Here is a 23,770-nt window from a genome sequence, read left to right as displayed (position 1 = left end):
GCGCAAGCCAATCGCGCTGCTGCCGGGCGATGACGTCAGCGGCTTTTGTGCATGCGCAGGGCGGGGAGACCTTGGAAAAGTGGAGTCGCTTAGCGGAGGTGAAAGCATCGGAGGAAGGGAAAATGCAGGGCTGGAGTCGTGTGTACTGCTCCTTGGCCAAGGTGAGGGCCGCGTGTGAGTGAGTGGGCTCGTGCTGAGCCAGAGGCACGGAGGGGCCCGCTCAGTGGGTTCGGGACGCGGCCTAACTCTGGTTGGAGTGGGAGAGGCCGGGGTGCCTGTCCGGGACGACTCCCGGCCCCGCGTCTGCGCCGTCTCAGCCCGGGCCTCGCCTCAGGGGTAACGTCTCGGCTCGTTCTCCGGCGGCAGCAGCCGGGCGGCGGGCCTGGGCCCAGGCTGTGGGGAGGCCACGCCAGTTGTGCGACGGCCGGCAGCCGCGCACACCGCACCTCCAAACCTGGGCCTCCACCTTGGTGGAGGAAATGTAAGCCCCCGGCCCGTGTCCCGTATGGTTTGGCTTTTCATACCTTCTGCCTTTTTCTTATCCTAATCCTGACCCCTAAGTGGCCTGATTTTCTGCAGTGGGCAGGTGCCACTTCTTGAATGGCACAGACCTAGTCAACCCAACAGAAAGCTCTAGGAATTCCCCTAAGGTGCTGTCAGTGTTTGCAGCTTTAAATTAGTGTCCATTGCCATCTCTCAGGTTCTCCTGGAGTTTGTATTTTTAATTGCAGCGGTTGTCAAGACAATTTTCCCTTTTTATCTACCTACCAGCTATGGCCAAACCACATGTATGTGGGACCTTGGCTGGATACTATGTTGGTGGAGACCTTAAATATAATAACATAGCGATCAAGCCCCTTTGTTTCCAAGATGAGAAGCATATGTTCCCCAAAATTAATGTCACATGCCAGAAGTCCATGCTTTTAAGGAGAGGAAGAGCTGGGACTAAAACTCAGCACTGACAATCTGCTGCTCTTTGGTCTACTGTCCTGCCCTCGGGTGCAAGAGTTGCTTTGGAATAAAGACTGTTACTACATCAGTGTAGATTTTGTCACTGCAGCCTAACTGCTTGGCTGGGATAGGAAGAGGAGACACTTGCTTTGTTTCTTTGTACCTCACTGTTTTAAGGAATTGGTAGCCGTCAGCATATAGAGATTGTGGAGATTATGGTGTAATTTCTGAAACTGTAGTAGCTCCAGAACATTTCTGTATTACTTAGTGCATTTTCCTAAGTTACCTTGTCTAATTTTCTGTTTCTAGTTGATGACTTAGGAACATCTTTCTAGGTAAATATGGACTGTATATACATGGTAGATTAGAGTCGGGAAACAGTAATTACAAGTAAAAGTATTATCATACTGTAGGTTATTCAAGTACTTAAGTTATAACTTTCAGAACTTTATGACATTAAAATGATCCCTGGCACTAAAAATCAGCCACACTTACTGAAAATTTAATAAAACTTAATACCACTGAATGAATTTTTAAATTAGGTTAAATACGAGGTGGTTTGAATATTCATAATAAAAAGATGGGTGTGGCAAGCTGAGACTGAAAAGTTGAAATGATTGTTACTGTCCTGGAGGACAAATTGACATGTGACCTCTATGGCAATGAAAGATATATTAATAATCAGTGTTTGATACATTTGCTCAAAATTGTTACCTTTTCATCAACTTTCAGTAGTTCTGTGTTTTCAATTCATATCTTACATAATAGGAACCTTTTCTTTCTTTCTAGAGGGGCCATTTCAATCGAATATCTCATGGCCTACAGGGACTTTCTGCAGTGCCTCTGAGAAGTTATGCAGATCAGTCAAGTAAGTAATTGGTAAATTCTCATCACTTCAGCTGACAGTTCCTTTCTATTTCAATGTAAAAGCAGGTGAATTTAGAATAACTTATGATAATCTTAGAATTCATTTGTTCATATATTTAATCATTTAAATGTTACCACCTAGTGTGTTCCAGGTGGTGAATAAAGCAAAGCCCTGCTCTTATGCAACTTGTGGTCTGGTGATATAAGACAAGCAATAAATATTTTGGGAAGTAATTGAAAGTTAAAGCAGGTAACAGGGAGGAAGAGAGACAATTTTAGATAGGATGTCAGGAAAGGCCTTTTTGAGGAGATGGTGTCTGAGCAGGGGCCTGGGTGAAGTGAGGGAGTAAGAAGGTTATTTCAGGCCAAGGGAAATAATGGTGAGAAAAGTCTGAGGTAGGAGTTCGCTTGTGAAGTTTAAGGAATAGCAAGAAGGCTGGTTTGGCTGGAGCAGAGACCCTTAGAATGTAAAATCAGAGAGGTAGGCAGGGGACAGATTATGAAGTGCTTTGTAAGCCAAGCATTTTACTGCAGTGTGGTGGGAAACCACTGAAGGGTTTTGAGCAAGGCAGCAATTTCATATGTTTACATTTTAAAAAGTTAATTTTGTCCACTGGGTAAGTTTGTGTTGGTTGTTGTAACACTGTTTAGAATGAATGGTGAGTTGTCTTTTTTGACATTGTGAATGAAAATCTTGATGAATTTATCAAAAAGCACATTTTAAAGAGCAGCAGGGTGTACCTACCCTAAAAGGAAGCTACATATCATGGAATTTTCCTCTTTATACTTTTTTATATTTTTGAAGTTTCTATAAAGGATACGCATTTTAATTTTTAAGTATTTAAAACGGGAAGTTAATGGGCTTATACTGAAATATTTTGATCTCTTAGTATGAAGGATATTGATTATTTGAAATTAGCTATTTTGACATTTACTGGACTCACCTAGATAGATTATAAGTAAAATCAGATGTCTTAAAACTTCATTGTAGAAATCATTAGGTGGGAGAATTGTGTCCATTAGTCTCCTTGCATTCTGTGAAATAATTGAATCCTGTATCCTTGGCTGTTAACAAATCATTATTATTTTGGATATTTTATTCTTAGAGGAAGGAAAGACAGAGGGAGGATTCCAGTCACCAGTGACCACAGTGGCTGAGTAATTTATTCTAGCTTTGAACAGGTCAAGAAAGCTAAGCTAGGGAGCTGTGAAATCTACATATGGATTAGGAATGGTCACAGAATTCTTTCCTAAGGAATTATGTTGTTATCTGAAAAGGATAAGGATCACTCGGTTTATAGATTAAATCTTTTATTGTAATTCTTTTTCTTTCTCTGTAGACTATAAGAACCAGGGCTATGTCATTTATATATATATCCCAAGAGCTTAGAGTAGTATGTTAATGTGAAATGTGTGCTGTCGGTATTTATTTCTAGGTAGATGGAACAGACTGTACATAGGTAGACCAAAATAATTCTGTGCATGTAAGCTAACACTAATTCACCGTTACTGAAGCTGAGACTGCATGGTATCGGTGCGTAAACAGAATGTAGTGGGAGTTGAGGCTGGAGAAATAGTTACTTGAACAAGAGACAGGGAAACCAGTAAAGAGCAAGAGAATAATAACTGAGTTGGGTTTTAGCTGGGGTAGCAGTGTGTAGGGTGTAATGGAGGATGAGAATGAGACTGGAGGCTACAGTACTAAAGTTGGGAGGCGGATCTGAGAAGGGAGTAACACTTACTGAGTATGCACCTGGCACCTTCTTAGGGTCTTGACATACATTCTCTCTGATTCTTATGACCATAGGCTGTAGGTATCATCCTTACTATTAACCCTATGTTACCTCAAAGCCCAGAGAGATCAAGTAATTTGCCCAAAAATTTAGGGGTGGTAGAGTTCATATTTGAACCTTGGTTTGTTTACTTCAGATCCTTTCTTATTTTACTGTATTTCTCCTTTATGGACTAGGAGGTTGTAGGGTTGTGATCAGAAAGTGGAGTATTAGAATTCAAGATTTCAGAGGCTGAGCAGTTTTGGGCAATAACAAGTGTGGGGTGTGACTGTGGGAGGAGGTTACTGAAGTGGATCTTAAATCAGCCTCCCTTACGCTCCAACAGAACGTCCACAAATAAACTTTACCAAATAGCTCTTATACTCATTTTAGTGAATTTGGTAATTAATGATTACTGCTTTATATTATCTCTTTTCCTGTTTCTTTTTTCTTTTTAAAATAGTCTTGTTTTTATCTTCATTTTGACACGTGCTTGTTTGCTATCACTATATTGTAAGGTTATTGAAGATACTGATACTTTCCATATAGGTAAGGCATTTATAAGTAAGGCATTTATAAGTAATTTGATTTCTTTCCGATAGTGAAACAGCTTCTTGTCATTTTAGTTGAAGTTCTTGATTAGCTTGGAGATTATGGGATCATCTGAGTGTTTTAGAAGGCGATAGAACGTAATAGTATAGAAGCATAAGTTTCAGAATCTAAAGGACCTGCCTGGTTTGAATCCTGGATAGCTCACTTACTAGTTGTGCAATCTTGTGCAAGGTATTTAGTTGTTTTCAGTTTTTTCTTCCTCTTGTAAATGGTAATAATAACTGTCATAGAGATGTAATGAAGCTTCAATAAGACAACATGTATTAATATAAAGCATTTAGCTAACTGACTGACACATAGCAAATTACCCAAATGGTAGGTGTTATTACAGACTGACTTCTCAAGATACATCTTGTAATTTATTGATAATTACAATTGATTTGTAACTTAGGACCTTTATTTCAGCTGTAGCCTTGATAATTGATGCCTCATTTTCCTCATAATGATATAAGTAACATTTGTAGGGTAATTTGCAAAGCACTTTTTCCTGCTTTTTCTCTTTCAGTTAAGTTTAATAACATTAATTGCCATGTTTAAGTCAATCACCTCTCATTGTACCTGAGTATTTTAGAAGTATCAACCTGATAGCTTTTGCTGATACTTACTGCCAAGATTGCTATCCAGTTGTCATTTGTCATTTTTGCTGACTTAGTCATCTTTCTCTTGTGTTATCAGTTTCTATATTCTTTCAGTTTTTCTTTTTCGCTTTTAAGGACTGATGCTAATTTTGTAAAAATTTCTGAGTACTCCTTAAATTGAGTACTAAATGTATGTCATTCAACTAGTTTTCTGTATTCTGATTTTTTAACTTTATTTATGGAACCCAGCCTGTGAAATGCTTCTTGACAAGGAGAAGGTGAATTAGAATCATGTGTTGTAAAGGTTCATTGGCATGCATCCCCTGGTACAGGTGAGAACTAGATGATTTGTTTTTCTGAGGTTTATTATGAAAAGTTGTAAACATTTAGAAAAGTTGTAAGAATTTTATAGTGAACACCCATAGATTCTTCCATTAACATTTTTCTCTACTTAACATTAACACGTATCTGTCAATCCATTTATCTATCCATCAATCCATCTTATTTTTGGATACATTGCAATACTGGCTTGTTTTTGAAAGTTTGTCATTGGCTTGCACCCTCCCGTACGTATTCTCAGCTGACAAATCTTTAGGTAAAGACTCTGCTTTTTTCTCTTCATTTTTGTGCTTCTTAGTGCTTTCTTGGTGTTGTGATGCACCGTTACATCTAGCTTCTTCAGTGAGAGGTGAACTGTTTTTGATATTTTCTATAGTTTTTAAAAAACTACCTAAGATTATGTAGTCAATTGAGAAGTAAAACCCAAGTTTTTTGGCTATTGTTTTTTATCATTTGTTTACTTCTCCTGGTTCTTTTCCAAACTAAATTTCTTTTTCATTTTTGTATTGTGGATTACTATATGTGTTGTTACATATCAGTAATTAAAAATATATACTCAAAAAATACATATACTTAACATCTAAAATATTTAATTTAGTCATTAAAAAGATTTTGAAGAATTATAGCAATAATGTATAAATTATGAATATATAATGTGCTCATATAAAGAGAAAAGAATATAAAATTTTATATGGCAAAATTTGAATTTTATGAAAACTTTCATAGAAGAAAGCTTAAGAGGACCCACAAACATAGTTTTGTCTGGCTTGTAAGGCAATGTGGATGCTTTTTGGTTTTGGGTTTTTTTTTTTTTGCTTTTCTGTGTTCAATTTTTTTTTCAGTAAACCTGTATTTTTTAATCAGAAAAGATATTAAAAATTCAGCAAAGAAACCTGTTTTGTAGCTTGTATTTACATTACTGTGAAATTAAAAATTAGAACCCATTTAAGTAATATTGTGTAATCATCATTTGGTTCCAGATTTGAAAATAGAAATACATTTTATTATGTACTTAATTCTGAACATAAATCAGTGAACTGAGCAGGTGGCCAGAAAGTGCAAGTGGGATCAAAAAAATTGAAGCAATAATTTTTTCATGTATTGGAGTGGCTATATATTTTTTCGTGTATTGAGTAATCCCAATTATCTGATATAACCAAGAAGAATCCAGTACTTTCATTTATTCAGTAGGAAAGATTCTTAGATTTTGTGGATAATTGGGTTGAATAACTTCTTAATTATCTGCCAACATAGAGGTACTGTGCTTCTGTTCAGGCTAGCAAAGGTTTTTTGAATGATAGCACTCTAATCTTCTAGAGGTGTGTTTTTGCAGGGAGGGGATGATACAGATTAAAGTTGTCATCTTTGTAGGTCAGAATATAGCTGGTATATATTGAATACTTCCTATGTATGTTATAGGTACTATGCTAAAGTATTTATGTATATTATTTCGTTGTGTGTTAGTACACTGAGGTTTTGTTTGTAGTCTTTATTTTGCAGGTGCGGAAATGAAGATGCAGCAGGTTAAATTACTCACCCACCTAAGGTCACATAGCTAGTAATTATAAAGCTTAAGCTTTCTGGGATTTTAGTTTATGATGGTTAAAATTGAGGAATGGAATAGTATCGAATGATGGAAAGACCACTAAAAGTAGAATCAAAAAGCTAACCTTTGTCTCTGCCACCCACTTGCCACCTTGGACAAGTTAATTGACCTCTCTGAAACTCTTGTTTCTTCTTTGAAATGTCTTGTTTATGTCATCCTTACTTTCCTCATAAGAAGTTCTTTGAGTCAAATATGATAATATTTGTAAATATGCATTAATGAACTGTTAAATGCTAGACCAGTTGGAGTTGTAAGGACAGTGGAAGGGGAGAAGGGAGACTGTCTCCTAACTCAAAAGTCACTATTACTGTATTTGAAATTGAATTGAAGAGACTGGGGGGTAATTGGATTTATTTGTACATTTGTATTACAGTTATTATATTCCTAAGCCTGCTGATGAAAGTTAATTTTCAATTTTTTATCTTTATCTTTGTATGATAAATATCCAGAATAATTAATTGAATGTTCTGGTTAGCCTGTTATCTTAAATCATGTAATATTTATTAATATGCAAATAAAGTTTGAAACATTTATCATGTATTATATGGAAACTAATTTTTTTCTGATATTTCAGAAGTTAAAGACCTGAAAGAGGTAATTTGTCTTAAATTTATTGGAAGTACTAAGGCATTATACAAAATTATATTACTTAATTTTAACATTTGTCATTGAAGGCAGTATTATCATTCCTGTGTTATAAAAAGATTAAGTCACTTGGCCAAGGCCACACAACAGATAAGTGGCAGTGCTGAGATATGAAGTCTGGTATATCAGATTCCAAAGCTCAGGCTCTTTCCTTCATACAGACTTGTCTTCCAGTGTCACTAAATCCCTGTCAGTTATCATTAAATAAAACTACAGAATTTAGCAAGGTCAGTGGATATAAGGTTAATATTACACAACTCAGTTGTATTTGCATATGCCATAGGCAATAATAGAAAATGAAATTTTAAAATTTGTGCCATTTTCAGTAGCATTAAAGAACATCAAGTACCTGGGAATAAAATATTACTGTATAGAAATGCTGGTTATTTGTACTTTCTTGGAAGTGTAAGTATTACGTTGTTTGCTTTTCCAAAGAGCTACTTTTAGTAAATTTTAAGCAATTTACTATTTTATATCAATTTGCTTTTATTGTAGTTGATGCTGATGTAACAGTTATAGGTTCTGGTCCTGGAGGATATGTTGCTGCTATTAAAGCTGCCCAGTTAGGCTTCAAGGTAAGGTTTAAACTTTAAGTGTTGATACATTCTCATTTGGGAAGGGTTGATCATATTCACAAAATACTTTACAGGTGAAAACATGGTAAATAATTTCTTAACTCGCTAAATTATTGGTAAGCCTGAGACCAGTGAAGATCAGGTTAATTTGGTTATAGTATTCACATGGAATGGAAAGTGAAGTCCATGGTTTTTCCCCTGCTCCCAGTACTTTTTATTATATTTTAGCTTGTAATCACACTTTGGAAGATACAGTGATAGAACTAAAAACATATATTTAGTAATGTTAAGCAAACAGAAATATCTTTTAGAATATACTTTTGGCCTGAAAGAATTTAGTGTTATTCAAATGATAAATTATAAAGGACTGTGTATTTTAGACTCTGTAAAACACAGCTTGAGTAGCTTGTTTTGTAGGAAAATTAAGACATAACATTTGAAATTTTAGTGAGCTGAAACATTGTAGGTTATATATAGTTAAATGATATTTTCTTTGGTTGTAGACAGTCTGCATTGAGAAAAATGAAACACTTGGTGGAACATGCTTGAATGTTGGTTGTATTCCATCTAAGGTGAGCATATGTTTGGTACAGTGCAGAGATTTTTTTGTTGTTGTTGTTAGCTACTAACTAGAAGGGTGGATTGAGACTAGATTAGATTAGCACAGTTATTAAAAAATAACCCAAGGATGATAAAAAACTACACTTTTCTTTCATAAAACTTTTATAAAATAGTGCTGTCACCAGTCTGCCACACGTTCTTGAAATAGCTTCTTTGTTTCAGAATGCCTAGCCTATCCATTCAAATAGACTCTGATGTTCCATTTTTCTCTTTATCTTTCCTTTACCAATGAAACAGATAGTAGTAAATTTGTCTTTTAGGTGCTTTATGTATGATATAAACATGACTGCCTTTTTCACCTGCCACCCTGAAGTGTGTGTACTTATTTCTTTGCTTTTAAAGAAAGCAAAGATGTTTTATTTTCATTCTTGTTTGTTGAGTGTTTTTTTACATCATTATTATTTGTCTTTGATTAATTACATAAGAGAAACTGAATTGCTGTAGTCCTATGTACTATTCCATGTAAGAATGAAATTTTTTTAACTTCTTTTTAAAATTTGTATTGTAAATTGACAAAATCATAGTTGTTTATGGAGTACAAAGTGATGTTATATGATTTATGAATACAGTGTGGGATAATTAAGACAAGCTAATTAACATATCCATCACTTCACTAATAGTTTTTTGTAGTGATAACATTTGAAAGAGAATGTCTTCAGAAGCACTTTTTCATTGTTTGCAGTCTGTTTATGAATATTTGATAATTTCATCTTTTTATTTCCTTTAGGCTTTATTGAATAACTCTCATTATTACCATATGGCCCATGGAAAAGATTTTGCATCTAGAGGAATTGAAAGTGAGTATACTTTTCATACTTATCGATATTACTAGACTGCTTGACTTGACTCTTCTGGCTAAAGACTTACATGTGTCTAATGTGTATAATAGATGTTTAGTGAGGGAAGAATAAGATAAAGAATCTTGAAAATGTAGAGATTTACTTAAGAAAGAAGGCTTAAATCCAGATTGCTACCATGATATATTCTTTTCCTTTGCCCACTTTTGCCTGAAATCTGGATTTGTGTTTATACGAAGAGTTAATTGTTGTTTCTCTGAAACCTGAAGATTTCTGGGGAGGCTGGATTGCTGAGTGCTATGGACAGATAAAGAAAAAGGAAGGAGGAAAGGCATACCTAAGCTGCTGATAGTGGAAAGGGGAAAGGAGAGAAAGAGTGAAGCACAGTGGAAAAGGAAGAGGACGTTTCATAATATTTGAATTTGGTTTGTCTTGTCTCCTGGCCATATTATTTTGGGCTGTTTTCATCTTTTCTCTCCAGATATTGTTGACAGATACTTCCGGAGGGTTAGGACCCATGCATACCTTGGGGTGTTACTTTTCGTTCATTTGTTTCTTTATAGTAATAGGTTTCTGAAAGGGGCTATATGTAGGCAATCCAGAGTATAGAGGTGATGTATATGCACTAAAGAAAATGAAAAGTGGAATGATATAGGGAAAGAAGAGATAGGGTAGTCAAGAGACCTGTATTGTAGGCAAGGGTTTCTGTCTAGCTCTGTGACCTTGGGTAAATTTCCTCAGAGTCTGTGTTTCCTTATCTCTGAGATATTTGTTGATTGTTGTATGAGCTGATTTCTAAGATATCCTTCTTACTTCTGAAGTTCTATTGAGTTGAGCATTTTTATTTTATATTGTTGCTTGAGAGTTCTCTTCTGAGTTAAATGAGCAATTAAAACCCAGTTGATTAAATTAAACTTTTAATATTAAGCTCCTGTATTTGGAATTTTCAGATGTGTATTTTGTAATTAGTTTTTGTTTCATGAAATTTAGCATTTTTCTTTAATTAAAATTTCAGATGACATTTTACTTTGCCATTTCTACTTGTTGCAGTGGGATATAATATTTTATTTTAGATTGCATTTTTACTCAATGGGGACATTTTACAGTGTATGATAGGTTCCATTATTATGATATGATGATGGCCTTTTGTCAGCTGTGATTATTATCAGTTATTAAATTTTAAAATTTTACTACTATCTTTTACATAGTTTTGTAAGCATTAGGCTGAAAATTTCCAGACCATGGTTAATGAAAAATACTACACATTGCTTCAAGAATTTAGCTAAGAACTAAAAATGTATTTAACAAATTACAGTGTCTGAAGTTCGCTTAAATTTAGAGAAGATGATGGAGCAGAAGAGTACTGCAGTAAAAGCTTTAACTGGTGGAATTGCCCACTTATTCAAACAGAATAAGGTCAGTGCTTAATGTTCAGATTTCTGCTTTATTTTGTATACATACTAAACATTGCATGATGCTAATAGTGTGATGATATTTGAACTTGGTTACTGGGTGAGGGGGGATATTTATTTAATTTAATACAGTTTGCTAACCTGAAATAGATTTCTCTGACAGAACAAATTTTTTGCTGTTCCATATGTAACATTACTAAGTAGGGAAGTATGTTGTTTTAGATAAATTATTTTCAGAATATTTTTATTTAATGTTTATCAAAAAATTATTTTAAACTTTGTGAATTTATAAACATTTTATAAAGGTTGTTCACGTCAATGGATATGGAAAGATAACTGGCAAAAATCAGGTCACTGCTACGAAAGCCGATGGCAGCACTCAGGTTATTGATACAAAGAACATTCTCATAGCTACAGGTTCAGAAGTTACTCCTTTTCCTGGAATCACGGTATTTATGCTTTATGATTTACAGCTGTGTTACAACCTTCCTTTAAAAGTACATTTGGTAAATTACTTTATGCTATTTATGAACTTTGAGAGATTTGTGACTGAGGTACTGTGTGTATATATATATATATATATATATATATTTTTTTTTTTTTTTTTTTCCCCCTGAGATACTATATTTTGACAGGTGTTCAACTGTCTTAAGTTACCTATCTTTATTCTGTGGTGATTTTGACCAGATACAGAACACTTTATATTATAAAGATATATTTGAATTCAGCATGAAATGAAAATTGACCACTTTGTTTTGGAATACTGAATGATAAAATTTAAAGTTAGCATTTTTAATGGGATTTGATGAAATTGGATATATGGATAGAAGTTATAGATAACCTCAAAACAAATAAGTGACTTAGTATTTTTAGTGATTTTGCTGAATGAGATCAGTTTACAGATATAGTTGTCTATCTGTATCTGTGGAGGATTGGTTCCAGTCCCCCTCAGATTCCAAAATTCGCAGATACTCAAGTCCCTTACATAAAATGACATAGTATTTGCATATGACCCACACACTTCCTCCTGTATACTTTAACATCTCTAGGTTACTTATAATACCCAATACAATGTAAATAGTTGTTAATACTGTATTGTTTAGGGCATAATGACCCCCAAAAAGGACTGTACATGTTCAGTACAGATGCAACCATCCATTTTTTTTCCCAAATATTTTTGATCCGTTTGGTTGAATCTGCAAATTTGGAGCCCATGGATTTGGAGGGTCGACTATACTAGGTTTTTCCAAATAATTTTGATTGTATCTTTTGTTTTTCTTATTATAGATTGATGAAGATACAATAGTGTCATCTACAGGTGCTTTATCTTTAAAAAAAGTTCCAGAAAAGATGGTTGTTATTGGTGCAGGTGTAATAGGTGTAGAATTGGTAAGTGATGTCTTTATGTTACCTCCATGGAGTTGAAAGGGACTTAAATGTCCCTTTCATAATATGCATAATATCAGAGGCTTCCATGTTGAGTTTTGCTTAAACACTTCTAGCAATGAAGAGTTTACTATTTTTAAAAAGACAACCTCTTTAGGTAATTGTCAGTCATTATAATGTTTTCCCTTATTTTATAGTCTGCTTCCCTGTATCTTTCATCTTTCCTGTTTCCTAGAATTGGCTGAATTGATTTTTAATCTGATAGCCATTCAGATATTTGAATATAGCTGTCATTCTGACCAAATTGCATTCCAGATAAAGACCATACTCTTTACCATGATGTACGTTATCTGGCTCTTCTCTTCTTCACCCTCATCTCAATGCTGCTTTGGTTTTAGAAATGTCAAACTATTTACAGCTTTCTGAGCACTATGCTGTTTTATACCCTCTGCCTGCCTTGTTCTCCCTTCTTGTCCACCTGGCAGCTTTCCACATATTTCCAGTGACATTTTCTCTCCATTTTAGATATCCTTTCTCAGAGTCAGTTACCTTATAATCACCAAGAATTGCTCTACTTCTGAAATCATAACATCAGACATTTTATTCTCTAACCATACCTTCTTTTCCTCTCTTACTTAGTTATTTCTAGTATACTTATGCGCTCTTTAACTTTACTGGGTCTTCTAGTCCATAGATCTCTATGCTTTTTTTGCCATCTGCCCTTTCCTGTCTTGACTGCTTTTCTGATCAGCTTAGATTCTGTAGTCCATCATTTTAACCACTTTCTTACAGGTGTCCTTGAGTTATGTGCCTTGCTGTTTTGTCATATCTGCTTGGCACAACTCTCGTCCTGTTTGAATGCAGCAGTCTGCCTTTTTTATGCTATTCTCAGGCTATTGGCCATACGTGGAGAAAAACACACCTGCAGATTGGTGCCTGTATAAATTCTTGGTCACAACCTCAACAGGAACCTTTGGCTTTCTGACAATCCATTATTTCCTTACCTGGAACACTGTCCTGGTCTCTGCAATGGCTGTTTCCTTTCCTACTCTTCTCAAACCTCTGCCTACACTGTCTTTCTCTGCCTGTAGATGACTTTGTCTCCTAAATATCAAGTAAAAAAGAAACCATCAGATGAGAACTGTCTCCTTTTGATGCCCCAGATTTGAAAATTTTTAGCTATTGTTACACTTATTCTTTGTTTTGATCTTCCCTCTGTTACTGTTGGAATGCTGTTTTCCCTAAGGCTAATCCCTTCACCTCTGCTTGGTAGCACACCATCTTTTGCCTTCTTGAAGACTTATTTTGTGATTTTTATTCTTTCTTGTATTTTTCAGTCTTTAAACTCTTTTCTACTTCTGCTTTCTTCTCATTTACAATTAAATATGCCTTTAGGTATGTACCTGTATATCATATATACATGCTCAGATGCATTTGCACTCAGTGACACAGGCTTGTGTACACATAAATAAGCCTTCTCTTGATCCTGTGTTCTTCTTCAGTTACTAATTTCCCTTTTACTTTTCCTTCACAACCCAGCTTCTTGAAAGAGTTGTCCAGGCTCTATTTCATCAGCTTCCACTCACTTCTCAGTCCATGGCTTCTTGTGTCAATAAATTTCTCCAACAAGGACATGAATGGATTTATTGCTCAATCCAGTTTTCTTCACTGCTTTATTTGGCAGCAGTCAGCATTGCTGATTTTCTTCTTTGAAACTCTTTCCCTAGCTTCTCTGATTCCATATGCTGCTGGTTTTACATTTATCCTTTGGGCTGAATTCTCTGTCATCTATGCAAGTTCTCCTTTTCTTAGCTTTCCCTTTAATTGTTAGTATTACTCTAGATTCTGTCTCAGGGTTCTATCCTGGACGCTTTTTGTCTCTCCACAGAATATTCTCTTCACTGCCACCTCAGTTACCCAAGAACTCAAAAATATCTGCAGTCTGATTCTTTCTGCTTGCCTCTGGACTGTTATATCTAAATGCCTACCAGCATCTCTACTTGTGTGTCTCACAGGCATTGTATTCAGTAAATGTATAACTTACCCTTTCTGTCCCCATTCTACCTCTCCCACACCCAAATAAACAAAACCAAACCTGTTTCTCTTCCTACATTTCCCACCTCAATGAGTGGTACTGCCATCATCGAATGAATTTGCATTTTAGAATCAACCACATTTAAATTTGAATTATAGCTCTGCCTCTTGTTGGTTTTATGTCTTTCTTAAATTAATGAGCCTCTCTGGACTACCTGATTTGTCATTAAAAATGGGGATAAGAATAACCAACTTACATGATTATTACTCAGATTTAATAAGGTAATACATTTAAAGCACTTAATGTGGTGCCTGGCATCTAATAAGCTCTAAATAAGTGGTAGATACTACTGGAGTTTTCCTATCTCTAAAGATTTTGAAATCAGTTTTCCTAAAGAATAGGTCATTTGTCTATGCTCATCATTTCCTACTTTGAATTATAGACTCCAGGGTGATGCTTCCTATCATTTCCACACTGCTGTCATTTCTTACTATTCCAATTTAGGTTCAGAGAGTGTGTTTTTTTTTTTTAAACAGCTTTATTGAGATATAATTCACATATATATTCACCCACTTAAAGTTTACAATTCAGTGGTTTTAAGTATATTCATAGAATTGTGCAGCTGCCACCACTGTCTGAATCTAGAACATGTTCATTACCCTAGAAAGAAACCCAGTGCCCATGAGCGATCATTCTTCATTTCTCCCTTCCCCAAGCCCGTGAAAACCACTAATCATTCTGTGTCTATGAATTTGCCTATTCTGGACATTTCATATAAATGGACTTATACAATATTATTTTGTGCCTGGCTTCTTTCACTTAGCATAATGTTCTTAAGATTCATTTAAGCTGTAGCATGTATCTATACTTCATTTCTTTATATGGTCAAATAATATCCCATTCTATGGATATAGCACATTTTGTTTATCCATTTGTCAGTTGATGGACATTTGACTGTTACGAATATTTGTGTACAAATTTTTGTGTGGACATCCGTTTTCATTTCTCTTGGGTATATACCTAGGAGGGTAATTGTTGGTTCATGTGGTAATTCTGTATTTAACTTTTTGAGGAACACTGTTTTCCACAGTGGCTGCAACATTTTTACAATCCGTTCAGCAGTTTAAGTGTCAGTTGTTCCACTTCCTCACTGGTACTTGGTATTACCGGTTTTTTTTTAAAATTTGAGCTATTCTAATGGGTGTGTAGTAGTTTCTCATTGTGGTTTTTTTTCTATTTTAATTTTTTTGATACATAATACATATGCATATTTTTTCACTACATATGATAGTTTGATACATTCATATAATTAAATCAAGATAATTGAGGTATCCATCACCTGAAACATTTATCCTTTCTTTATACTAGGAACATTTGGATTGTTTTCTTTTAGCTACTTTGAGATATACAATCTATCAATGTTAACTGTAGTCACCCTCTTGATCCATCAATCACCAGGCCTTATTTCTTCTATCTAACTGCATATTTGTACCCCTTAAGCAACCTCTCTTCATTTCTCCCTCTCCCCTACCCTTCTCAGTCTCTGGTGACCAACAGTCTGTTCTCTATCTTCATGAGATCCACCACTTTTTTTAGCTCTCATGTAAGATTGAGAACCTGTAGTATTTGACTTTTTGTGCTTGGCTTATTTCACATAACATAATGACCTCCGTTTACATCTATGTTGCTGCAAATGACAGGATTTCATTCTTTTTTATGGCTGAATAACATTCCATTGGGTATATATGCCACGTTTTCTTTAGCTGTTAATCCATTCATTGGTGGGCACTTAGGTTGATTCCATATTTTGGCTATTGTGAATACTGCTGCAGTAAACATGAGAGTGCAGATATCTCTTTGATGTATTGATTTTGTTTCTTTTGGATATATACCCAATAGTGGAATTGCTGGATCATATGGTAGTTCTAGTTTTAGTTTTTTTGAGGAACCTCTATACTGTTTTTCAGAGTGGCTGTACTAATTTACATTCCCACCAACAGTGTACAAGGGTTCTCCTTTCTCCACATCCTCACCAGCATCCATTATTGCCCGTCTTTTGGATAAAAGCCATTCTTACTGGGGTGAAATGAGACCTTATTGTGATTTTGATTTGCATTTCTCTGGTGATTAGTAATGTTGAATATTTTTTCAACATTGGCTATTTGTATGTTATCTTTTGTGAAATGTCTCCAGGCCTTTTGCCTATTTTTAAATTGGATTATTTCTTTTTGTTTTTGCTGTTGAGTTATTTGATCTCTTCATATATTCTGGTTATTAATCCTTTGTCAGATGGATAGTTTGCAGATATTTTCTCCCATTCTGTGGGTTATCTCTTCACTTTGTTGATTGTTTCCTTTGCTGTGCAGAAGCTTTTTAGCTTGATGTAATCCCATGTGTTTATTTTTGCTTTTGTTGCCTGTGCTTTTGAGGTCTTACACAAAAATCTTTGCCCAGACCAATGTCATGGAGCATTTCCCAACGTTTTCTTCTAGTAGTTTCATGGTTTAGATTTAAGGCTTTAATCCATTTTGATTTGATTTTTGTATATGGTGAAAGATAAGGGTCTAGTTTCATTCTTCTGTGTATGGTTATCCAGTTTTCCCAGCCACCATTTATTGAAGAGACTGCCTCTTCCTCATTGTGTATTTCTCAAAAATGAGTTGGCTGAAAATGCATCGGTTTATATCTGGGATTTCTATTCTGTTCCATTGATCTCCATGTGTCTGTTTTTATGCCAGTATCATGTTGGTTTGGTTACTATATCTTTGTAGTGTATTTTGAAGTCAGGTAATGCGATGCCTCCAGTTTTGTTCTTTTTGCTCAGTATTGCTTTGGCTAATCAAGTATTTGGGGTCTTTTGTGGCTCCATACAAATTTTAGGATTCTTTTTCTATTTCTATGAAGAATGTCATTGATATTGAAAGGTATACATTGAATCTGTAAATTGCTTTGGGTAGCATTGTCATTTTAACAATATTCTTCTAATTGATGAACATGGAATATTTGTGTCCTCTTCAATTTCTTTCATCAGTGTTTTATAGATTTCCTTGTATAGATCTTTCACATCTTTGGTTAAATTGATTCCTAGGTATTTTATATTCTTTGTAGCTACTGTCGATGGTATTGTTTTCTTGATTGGTTTTTCAGATTGTGTTCCCTGTTAAGAGTATATAAATGCTACTGATTTTTGTATGTTGATTTTTGTATCCTGCAACTTACTGAATTTGTTTATCAGTTCTAACAGTTTTTTTTGGTAGAGTCTTTAGGTTTTTCTAAATATAAGATAATGTCATCTGTGTACAAGGCTAATTTGACTTCTTCCTTTCCAATTTTGATGGCCTTGATTTCTTTCTCTTGCCTAATTGTTCTGGCCAGGACTTTCCATATTATGTTGAATAAAAATGGTGAAAGTGAGCATTCTTGTCTTATTCCAGATTTTAGAGGAAAGACTTTCAGTTGTTCCCTCTTCAGTATGATATTGGCTGTGAGTTTGTCATATATGGCCTTTATTATCTTGATATGTTCCTTCTATACACCATTTATTGAGAGTTTTTATCATAAAGGGTTGTTAAATTTTATCAAATGCTTTTCAGCATCTATTGAAATGGTCATGTAATTTTTTTTTTTTCTTGGTTCTGTTAATGTGATATATCACATTTATTGATTTGTGTGTGTTGAACCCTCCTTGAATTCCTGGAATGAATCCCACTTGATTATGGTGAATTGATCTTTTTAATGTGTTGTTGAATTGGGTTCATGTGATTTTAATTTACATTTCTCTAGTGACTTACAGTGTCGAGCATCTTTTTATGTACTTGTCATCTCTATATCTTCTTTGGTGAAATGTCTATTCAAATATTTTGTCCATTTTTTCATTTGGTTTGTTTTTTCATCGTTGAGTTAGGAGAGTTCTTTATATATTCTGAATATAAATCCTGTATCAGATAAATGTTTTATAGATTTTTTTTCCGAGTCTGTGGTTTCTGTTTTCTTGTTCTTAATATTATCTTTCTAAGACTTAATTTTGATGAAGTTCAATTTATTATTTTTTTAATGGATTATGCTTTTGGTGTTGTGTCTAAGAAATCTTTGCTTAACTTGAGGATTCTCTCCTAGGTTTTGTTCTAAAAATTTTATAGGTCCAGATCCATTCTGAGTTAACTTTCATGTGTATGTGTCTATATATATGTGTATATATGTATATATTGACAGAATTAGATTTTTAGTATCACTGTATTGCATCTAGTTAACTCAGTCCTCATCCCAAAAATTCATGAAATTTTTAAAATGAATGCATATACCGAATTTAGTTGGGAATGTAAAATTATAGTTCATTTGAATTACCAGATGATTTTAATATAAATTCTTGGAAAGGATGTGTTCATAGTTTTTTATATTTTACATAGTGCTATGAAGTTTTTAATCTTGCCTGTTACATATAGTTTCATGTATAATTGTTTAGAAGTTATGCTAATTGTTAAAATATTGTTAAACTAGTATTCAGTTTAAATTATAATTTGAATGAAAAAAATAAACATTTCTCCTTTGTTGAGAAAATACAATATGAAGTCAGTTTATTCTGCAAACATCAGTGATTAGTAGCAATAAGAGCCTATGTTCCTTCCCTTCAGGACCTTTGCACTTGCTGTTCCCCTCTGCCTAGAACACCCTTCCCCCAGCTATCTGTATATAGTTCATTCCCTCACTCTTTGAAGCCTTTTGTCACCGACAGTGAGGCCTTCCCCAACTGTGCTATTTAAAATTACGATCCCTCTCCCTTCAGTAGTAGTCGTGGTTCTACTTCCCATTTTATTTTTCTCATAGCACTTTACTGTCTCCTGACATGAATTTTACTTGTCGATCTCCTTTACCAGAATATAAGGTCCCTGATGGTGGAGATTTTTGTTTTGTTGACTAATGTATGCCTAGCAGCTAAAATGTTCCCTGACATTTAGTAGGAGCTCCATAAATGTTGAATGAACTGATAAATATATGAAGTTATAGATATTTACCAGAGTGTTAATTTTAAACCTCAGAGCTTCTAACAGAGACATATTAGCAAAAGAAATATTTTATAATTATTTTAGATGATTTACTAAACATTTGCTATAGAAACTTTTATGATTATTGGATTTTTTTGATTACTGTTATTTTCAGGGTTCAGTTTGGCAAAGACTTGGTGCAGATGTGACAGCAGTTGAATTTTTGGGTCATGTAGGTGGAGTTGGAATTGACATGGAGATAGCTAAAAGCTTTCAACGTATCCTTCAAAAACAGGGGTTTAAATTTAAATTGAATACAAAGGTTACTGGTGCTACCAAGAATTCAGATGGAAAAATTGATGTTTCGTAAGTATGCTACATTTGTTTTTGATAGGATATCATCCTTGTCTGTGTGTTTCTTTAAGAAAAACACTCAATTCAAAATCATATTAGCAAATACAGGGTTTTTTGTAACTTAAGACCATTTTATTACTTAACATAACTTAGTGTTGCTTACCAGATTATTGCATTAGTGTGTTGAAATTCTGATTAAGTTGCTAAGATGATTAATCCAATGTTCTGATTATTGTATCTTTTCAGAGTATACAATCAGAAAATTTTCAACTCCCAACATTGAGTAAAATTAATTCAATATTTTTAGACAGATATGTGGAAAATCAATGGTCATAATAATTAGATTGCTTACTATGTATCTGGCACTCTACTTATTAAATACTTACGTTATTTAATGAAATAACTTGCCTAAGATCACACAGGTAATGAATGGCAGAGTCAGTACTTGAACTTGGATTTTTGTGACTCTAAGACCTGTGTTCTTAGCTACTGCATTTATACTGTTTGTTTTTGTGAGATTTTAATGATAGACTTCTAGAGGATGTGTACATTTTTTCATTGCCTGACACTTATGTTTATATTTTTAATCAAATAATGAACTTACGTTGTTAGAAATGTCATCAACACTTGAGAAATCTCTAGTCTTAAATTTCTAAGTCCATCAGCTAGATGCTTATATAGATTTATGTTTAACAGTTATACACTGTTCATTGTCTAGTATTGAAGCTGCGTCTGGTGGTAAAGCTGAAGTTATCACTTGTGATGTACTCTTGGTTTGCATTGGCCGACGACCCTTTACTCAGAATTTGGGACTAGAAGAACTTGGAATTGAACTAGATCCCAGAGGTAGAATTCCAGTCAATACCAGATTCCAAACTAAAATTCCAAAGTAAGTTGGATGATTATCTGTATTTTTAATAATTTTAAAATTTATTTAAAAGTATTTTGAAAAATAAGACTTTTGCTTATAAAATAGATTTGGGAAAGAATAGTAAACTTACAAGATACAAAATCAAAAATAATTGTATTTTTTATTACTCAGATTAGAAGCTGAATTCACAGATTTTCAAAGAGCTGCATTTGATTTGTTTTTGGGTGACTTATTGACTAGACACTTAAACACGTTTGTTACCATGATGTAACTGAAGATAAATGTGATTTCAGAAGTTCACTGTGTTTCTTTTGATCTCTGTGGTGGTAGTATCTATGCCATTGGTGATGTAGTTGCTGGTCCAATGCTGGCTCACAAAGCAGAAGATGAAGGCATTATCTGTGTTGAAGGAATGGCTGGTGGTGCTGTGCACATTGACTACAACTGTGTGCCATCAGTGATTTACACACACCCTGAAGTTGCTTGGGTTGGCAAATCAGAAGAGCAGTTGAAAGAAGAGGTAATCCTGAATGTGGGTGGCTTTACTCCAATGTGTGAATTCAGCTAATGACACTGATGGTTGAGAAAAAGCATTTTATCATTGCATCTGTATATTTTAACAACTATAAAACATTGTAGTTTATGTATTTTTCCTTTGTTAGCATCATAAAGAGATCGTTCACTTAGATTTACCAGCAATAATGGGAGGAGAAGTTGCCTGTATTCAAAAACTGATAATTCCAGAGCTTTTATATTTGGCTTTGACATATAACCAGATGGACAGAAACTTGTATTTGCTTACGTTTATATACAAAATATGTTTCATTAACCAGCCTTTTGGTCTTTCCTTCTATATGCTGTGTGGACAATTGCCATCTTGGGATTTATTTTCTGAACAAATGGTAGATGATTTCACCAATGAGAATGAACTTTTTCAGCATTTATGTAGGTTTTCTTTTTCTCTGTTCCACAGGGTATTGAGTACAAAGTTGGGAAATTCCCATTTGCTGCTAACAGCAGAGCTAAGACAAATGCTGACACAGATGGCATGGTGAAGATTCTTGGGCAGAAATCAACAGACAGAGTACTAGGAGCACATATTCTTGGACCAGTGAGTATTGTAAAACCAGAGAAATTCCATTAAGATTTCTAGAAAACATTGCTATCTATTAATTTTAAACCACCTGCTGTTTTCATTCTGAGATTACTAATTACCAGCAAAATTTTGAATATGGCCTCTCTGCATCATTTCTAGCAGGGTACCAGCAGACTCTCACAGTCTCGTCCATCAATATCATCTACTTTCTATACTGCAGCCAAAATTATCTCTTAAACACATTGATTGCCACACTACAAAAAAATTTTTTTCCTTGGCCATGGTGTTTTATTACAAAAATAAAATAAAAACTTAGAAAACAAAACAATCCTTTCTAATTTAATGAAAAATTTGTTTTTTGTTTTCTGTGTGTGAGTTGTATGCAACTTGAAAATTAGTTCATGCGGCTCCTAAGGTAAAGAGATGTGTGACATATGCTTCATGAGGCCCCAGGCTCAAAACTAGTATGTGTTAAATACAACTCATATGGCAGTCAATGTGTTAAAACACACACCAAACCATGTCCCTTCTTCAGATCATCCAGTGCTGTTTTTCAGCTTCAGTTGGTTACATACAAGGCTTCCCTGAATCTATTCCTGCCTACCTTTCTGACCTCATCGCTTTCTGCTCTCCCCTTTTGCTTATTAATACCATGCTACATAGGCCTTCTCTCATTTTCATAAGAGGAGAGGCTTGTTCGCATTTTAAGGCTGTTGTGGTTGTAGTACCCTATGCTTAGAATGCTCTGCCTCGATGGCTTTGAATGGCAGGCTCCTTACTGTTCAGGTCTCATTTACCTCCTAAGGGAAGCCTTTTTTACCACTGAGCCTAAAGTGTATCCTCCCTCTACATCTTTTGTATCTGATGTGACAGTGAGAATAAAATATTTGAGTGCTTACTATGTCACTTTTCCTAAGTACATATATTAACTATATTTTTATAACAGCTTTGCGAGATAAGAGCTGCTATTATTTTTGAGGTGAAGAACCTGAATGAAGCACACAGCCACTGAGTGGCTGAGGTAGTAATTGGTAGATAAGAGTCCAGGCCATCTGGCTCCAGAGCCCAAGCTCATCTGTGTCACCTTTTCCTGACTGGAAGACTTTTTCTTGACTTTTCCTCCACTGCTGTAACAACAAAGATTTGAGGCAATTTTAAGATCTAAAAAGACTGCTCTTTTAACTGTTGCTATCCTATTAGTGTGGTGGTGTTTTTGCCATGGAAGCAAAATTACTTCTTGGCTTGTTATTTTAAAGGGTGCTGGAGAAATGGTAAATGAAGCTGCTCTTGCTTTGGAATATGGAGCATCCTGTGAAGATATAGCTAGAGTCTGTCATGCACATCCGGTAATTATTAACAACATACAGAATTAACAGCTGTCTAAATTTTCTTGTGACCTACAATTAATTGGCTTTTAATTCTAAATTTATTCCTTTGCAGACCTTATCAGAAGCGTTTAGAGAAGCAAACCTGGCTGCATCATTTGGCAAACCAATCAACTTTTAAATTAGAAGACTATATATATTTTTTCTGAAATTTCCTGGGAGCTATCTTGTAAAGGTCACGTTTCTGGACAGGGTATGCTCACCGCTCCAGGAATTCCTAGGACTGAAATATGAATCTTTTTTGGAAGGTATTTAATAGGTTTAGACAGAATAGATAATCTCCTATCTATATTTTACATAAACTTAATATTTTTTTCAGTGCATTAATTAATATGCAGGACAGAAAGCTACTTATAGTAGCATCCTGGAAGATCTTCATCAGCCCATATTTTCATGCTGTTTATGAAAGGCTCAGCATCACTGAATTTGTTAAGCTGCTTTTATCAATGATACAGAAAAGTTAAATTTGCTTGTACATGGATGGAGCTGGAGTATGGTATGTGAAGAGTTGTGTTTGAAACAAGGTGACCAAGATGTTTTTAATTTGGTTTTCATATTTGAAACAAGTCGGTCATTTCAGTAAGATTCAAATATGTATAAACCTCACTGATGTAAATAAAAATGGTCTCTCACTCTTTTTATGTAACCCCTAAATTCTTACAGTTTATGGATAGAATTTGTGTTTAAGAGGTTTTTAAGGTTCTGTTGAGGTCTACAGGTCTGAAGGATAGTTATGCAGTAACCCAAATGGAGAGAGTCTGTCTATAAAACTCAATATATTAAGTGGAGACTCAAACGTATTACAATAGGGAATGAAGATATTGAAATAAATGTCTTAAATATTCATTTACTGGTTGAGTACATGTTGAATGGTCATAGTTTTTTT

General features: G+C 34.7%; 1 protein-coding gene across 1 annotated transcript; it reads left to right on the top strand.

The window, feature by feature from the left end:
• The first annotated feature begins 3 nt into the window (after positions 1-3).
• On the top strand, positions 4-23,730 carry DLD (dihydrolipoamide dehydrogenase). The gene is made up of 14 exons (XM_045565435.1): positions 4-161; positions 1,741-1,819; positions 7,866-7,945; positions 8,449-8,517; positions 9,294-9,363; positions 10,679-10,779; positions 11,081-11,224; positions 12,063-12,164; positions 19,354-19,544; positions 20,251-20,421; positions 20,734-20,923; positions 21,377-21,514; positions 22,756-22,845; positions 22,940-23,730. The coding sequence occupies exons 1-14, from the start codon at positions 30-32 to the stop codon at positions 23,003-23,005; spliced, it is 1,623 nt and encodes a 540-aa protein (XP_045421391.1). The 5' UTR covers positions 4-29; the 3' UTR covers positions 23,006-23,730.
• The last annotated feature ends 40 nt before the right edge of the window (positions 23,731-23,770 follow it).

Source organism: Lemur catta, chromosome 11, assembly GCF_020740605.2.
Source record: "Lemur catta isolate mLemCat1 chromosome 11, mLemCat1.pri, whole genome shotgun sequence".
Classification (NCBI taxonomy): Eukaryota; Metazoa; Chordata; class Mammalia; order Primates; family Lemuridae; genus Lemur; species Lemur catta.
This window is presented reverse-complemented; position numbering and strand designations above follow the sequence as displayed.

Bases quoted from the DNA above. Each gene is read 5' to 3' on its own strand.
- DLD (XM_045565435.1), top strand. From the start codon at position 30: ATGACGTCAGCGGCTTTTGTGCATGCGCAGGGCGGGGAGACCTTGGAA. The intron at 10,780-11,080 runs GTCAGTGCTTAA...CATTTTATAAAG, and splicing joins ACTTATTCAAACAGAATAAG to GTTGTTCACGTCAATGGATA. The intron at 20,924-21,376 runs GTAATCCTGAAT...TCTGTTCCACAG, and splicing joins AAGAGCAGTTGAAAGAAGAG to GGTATTGAGTACAAAGTTGG.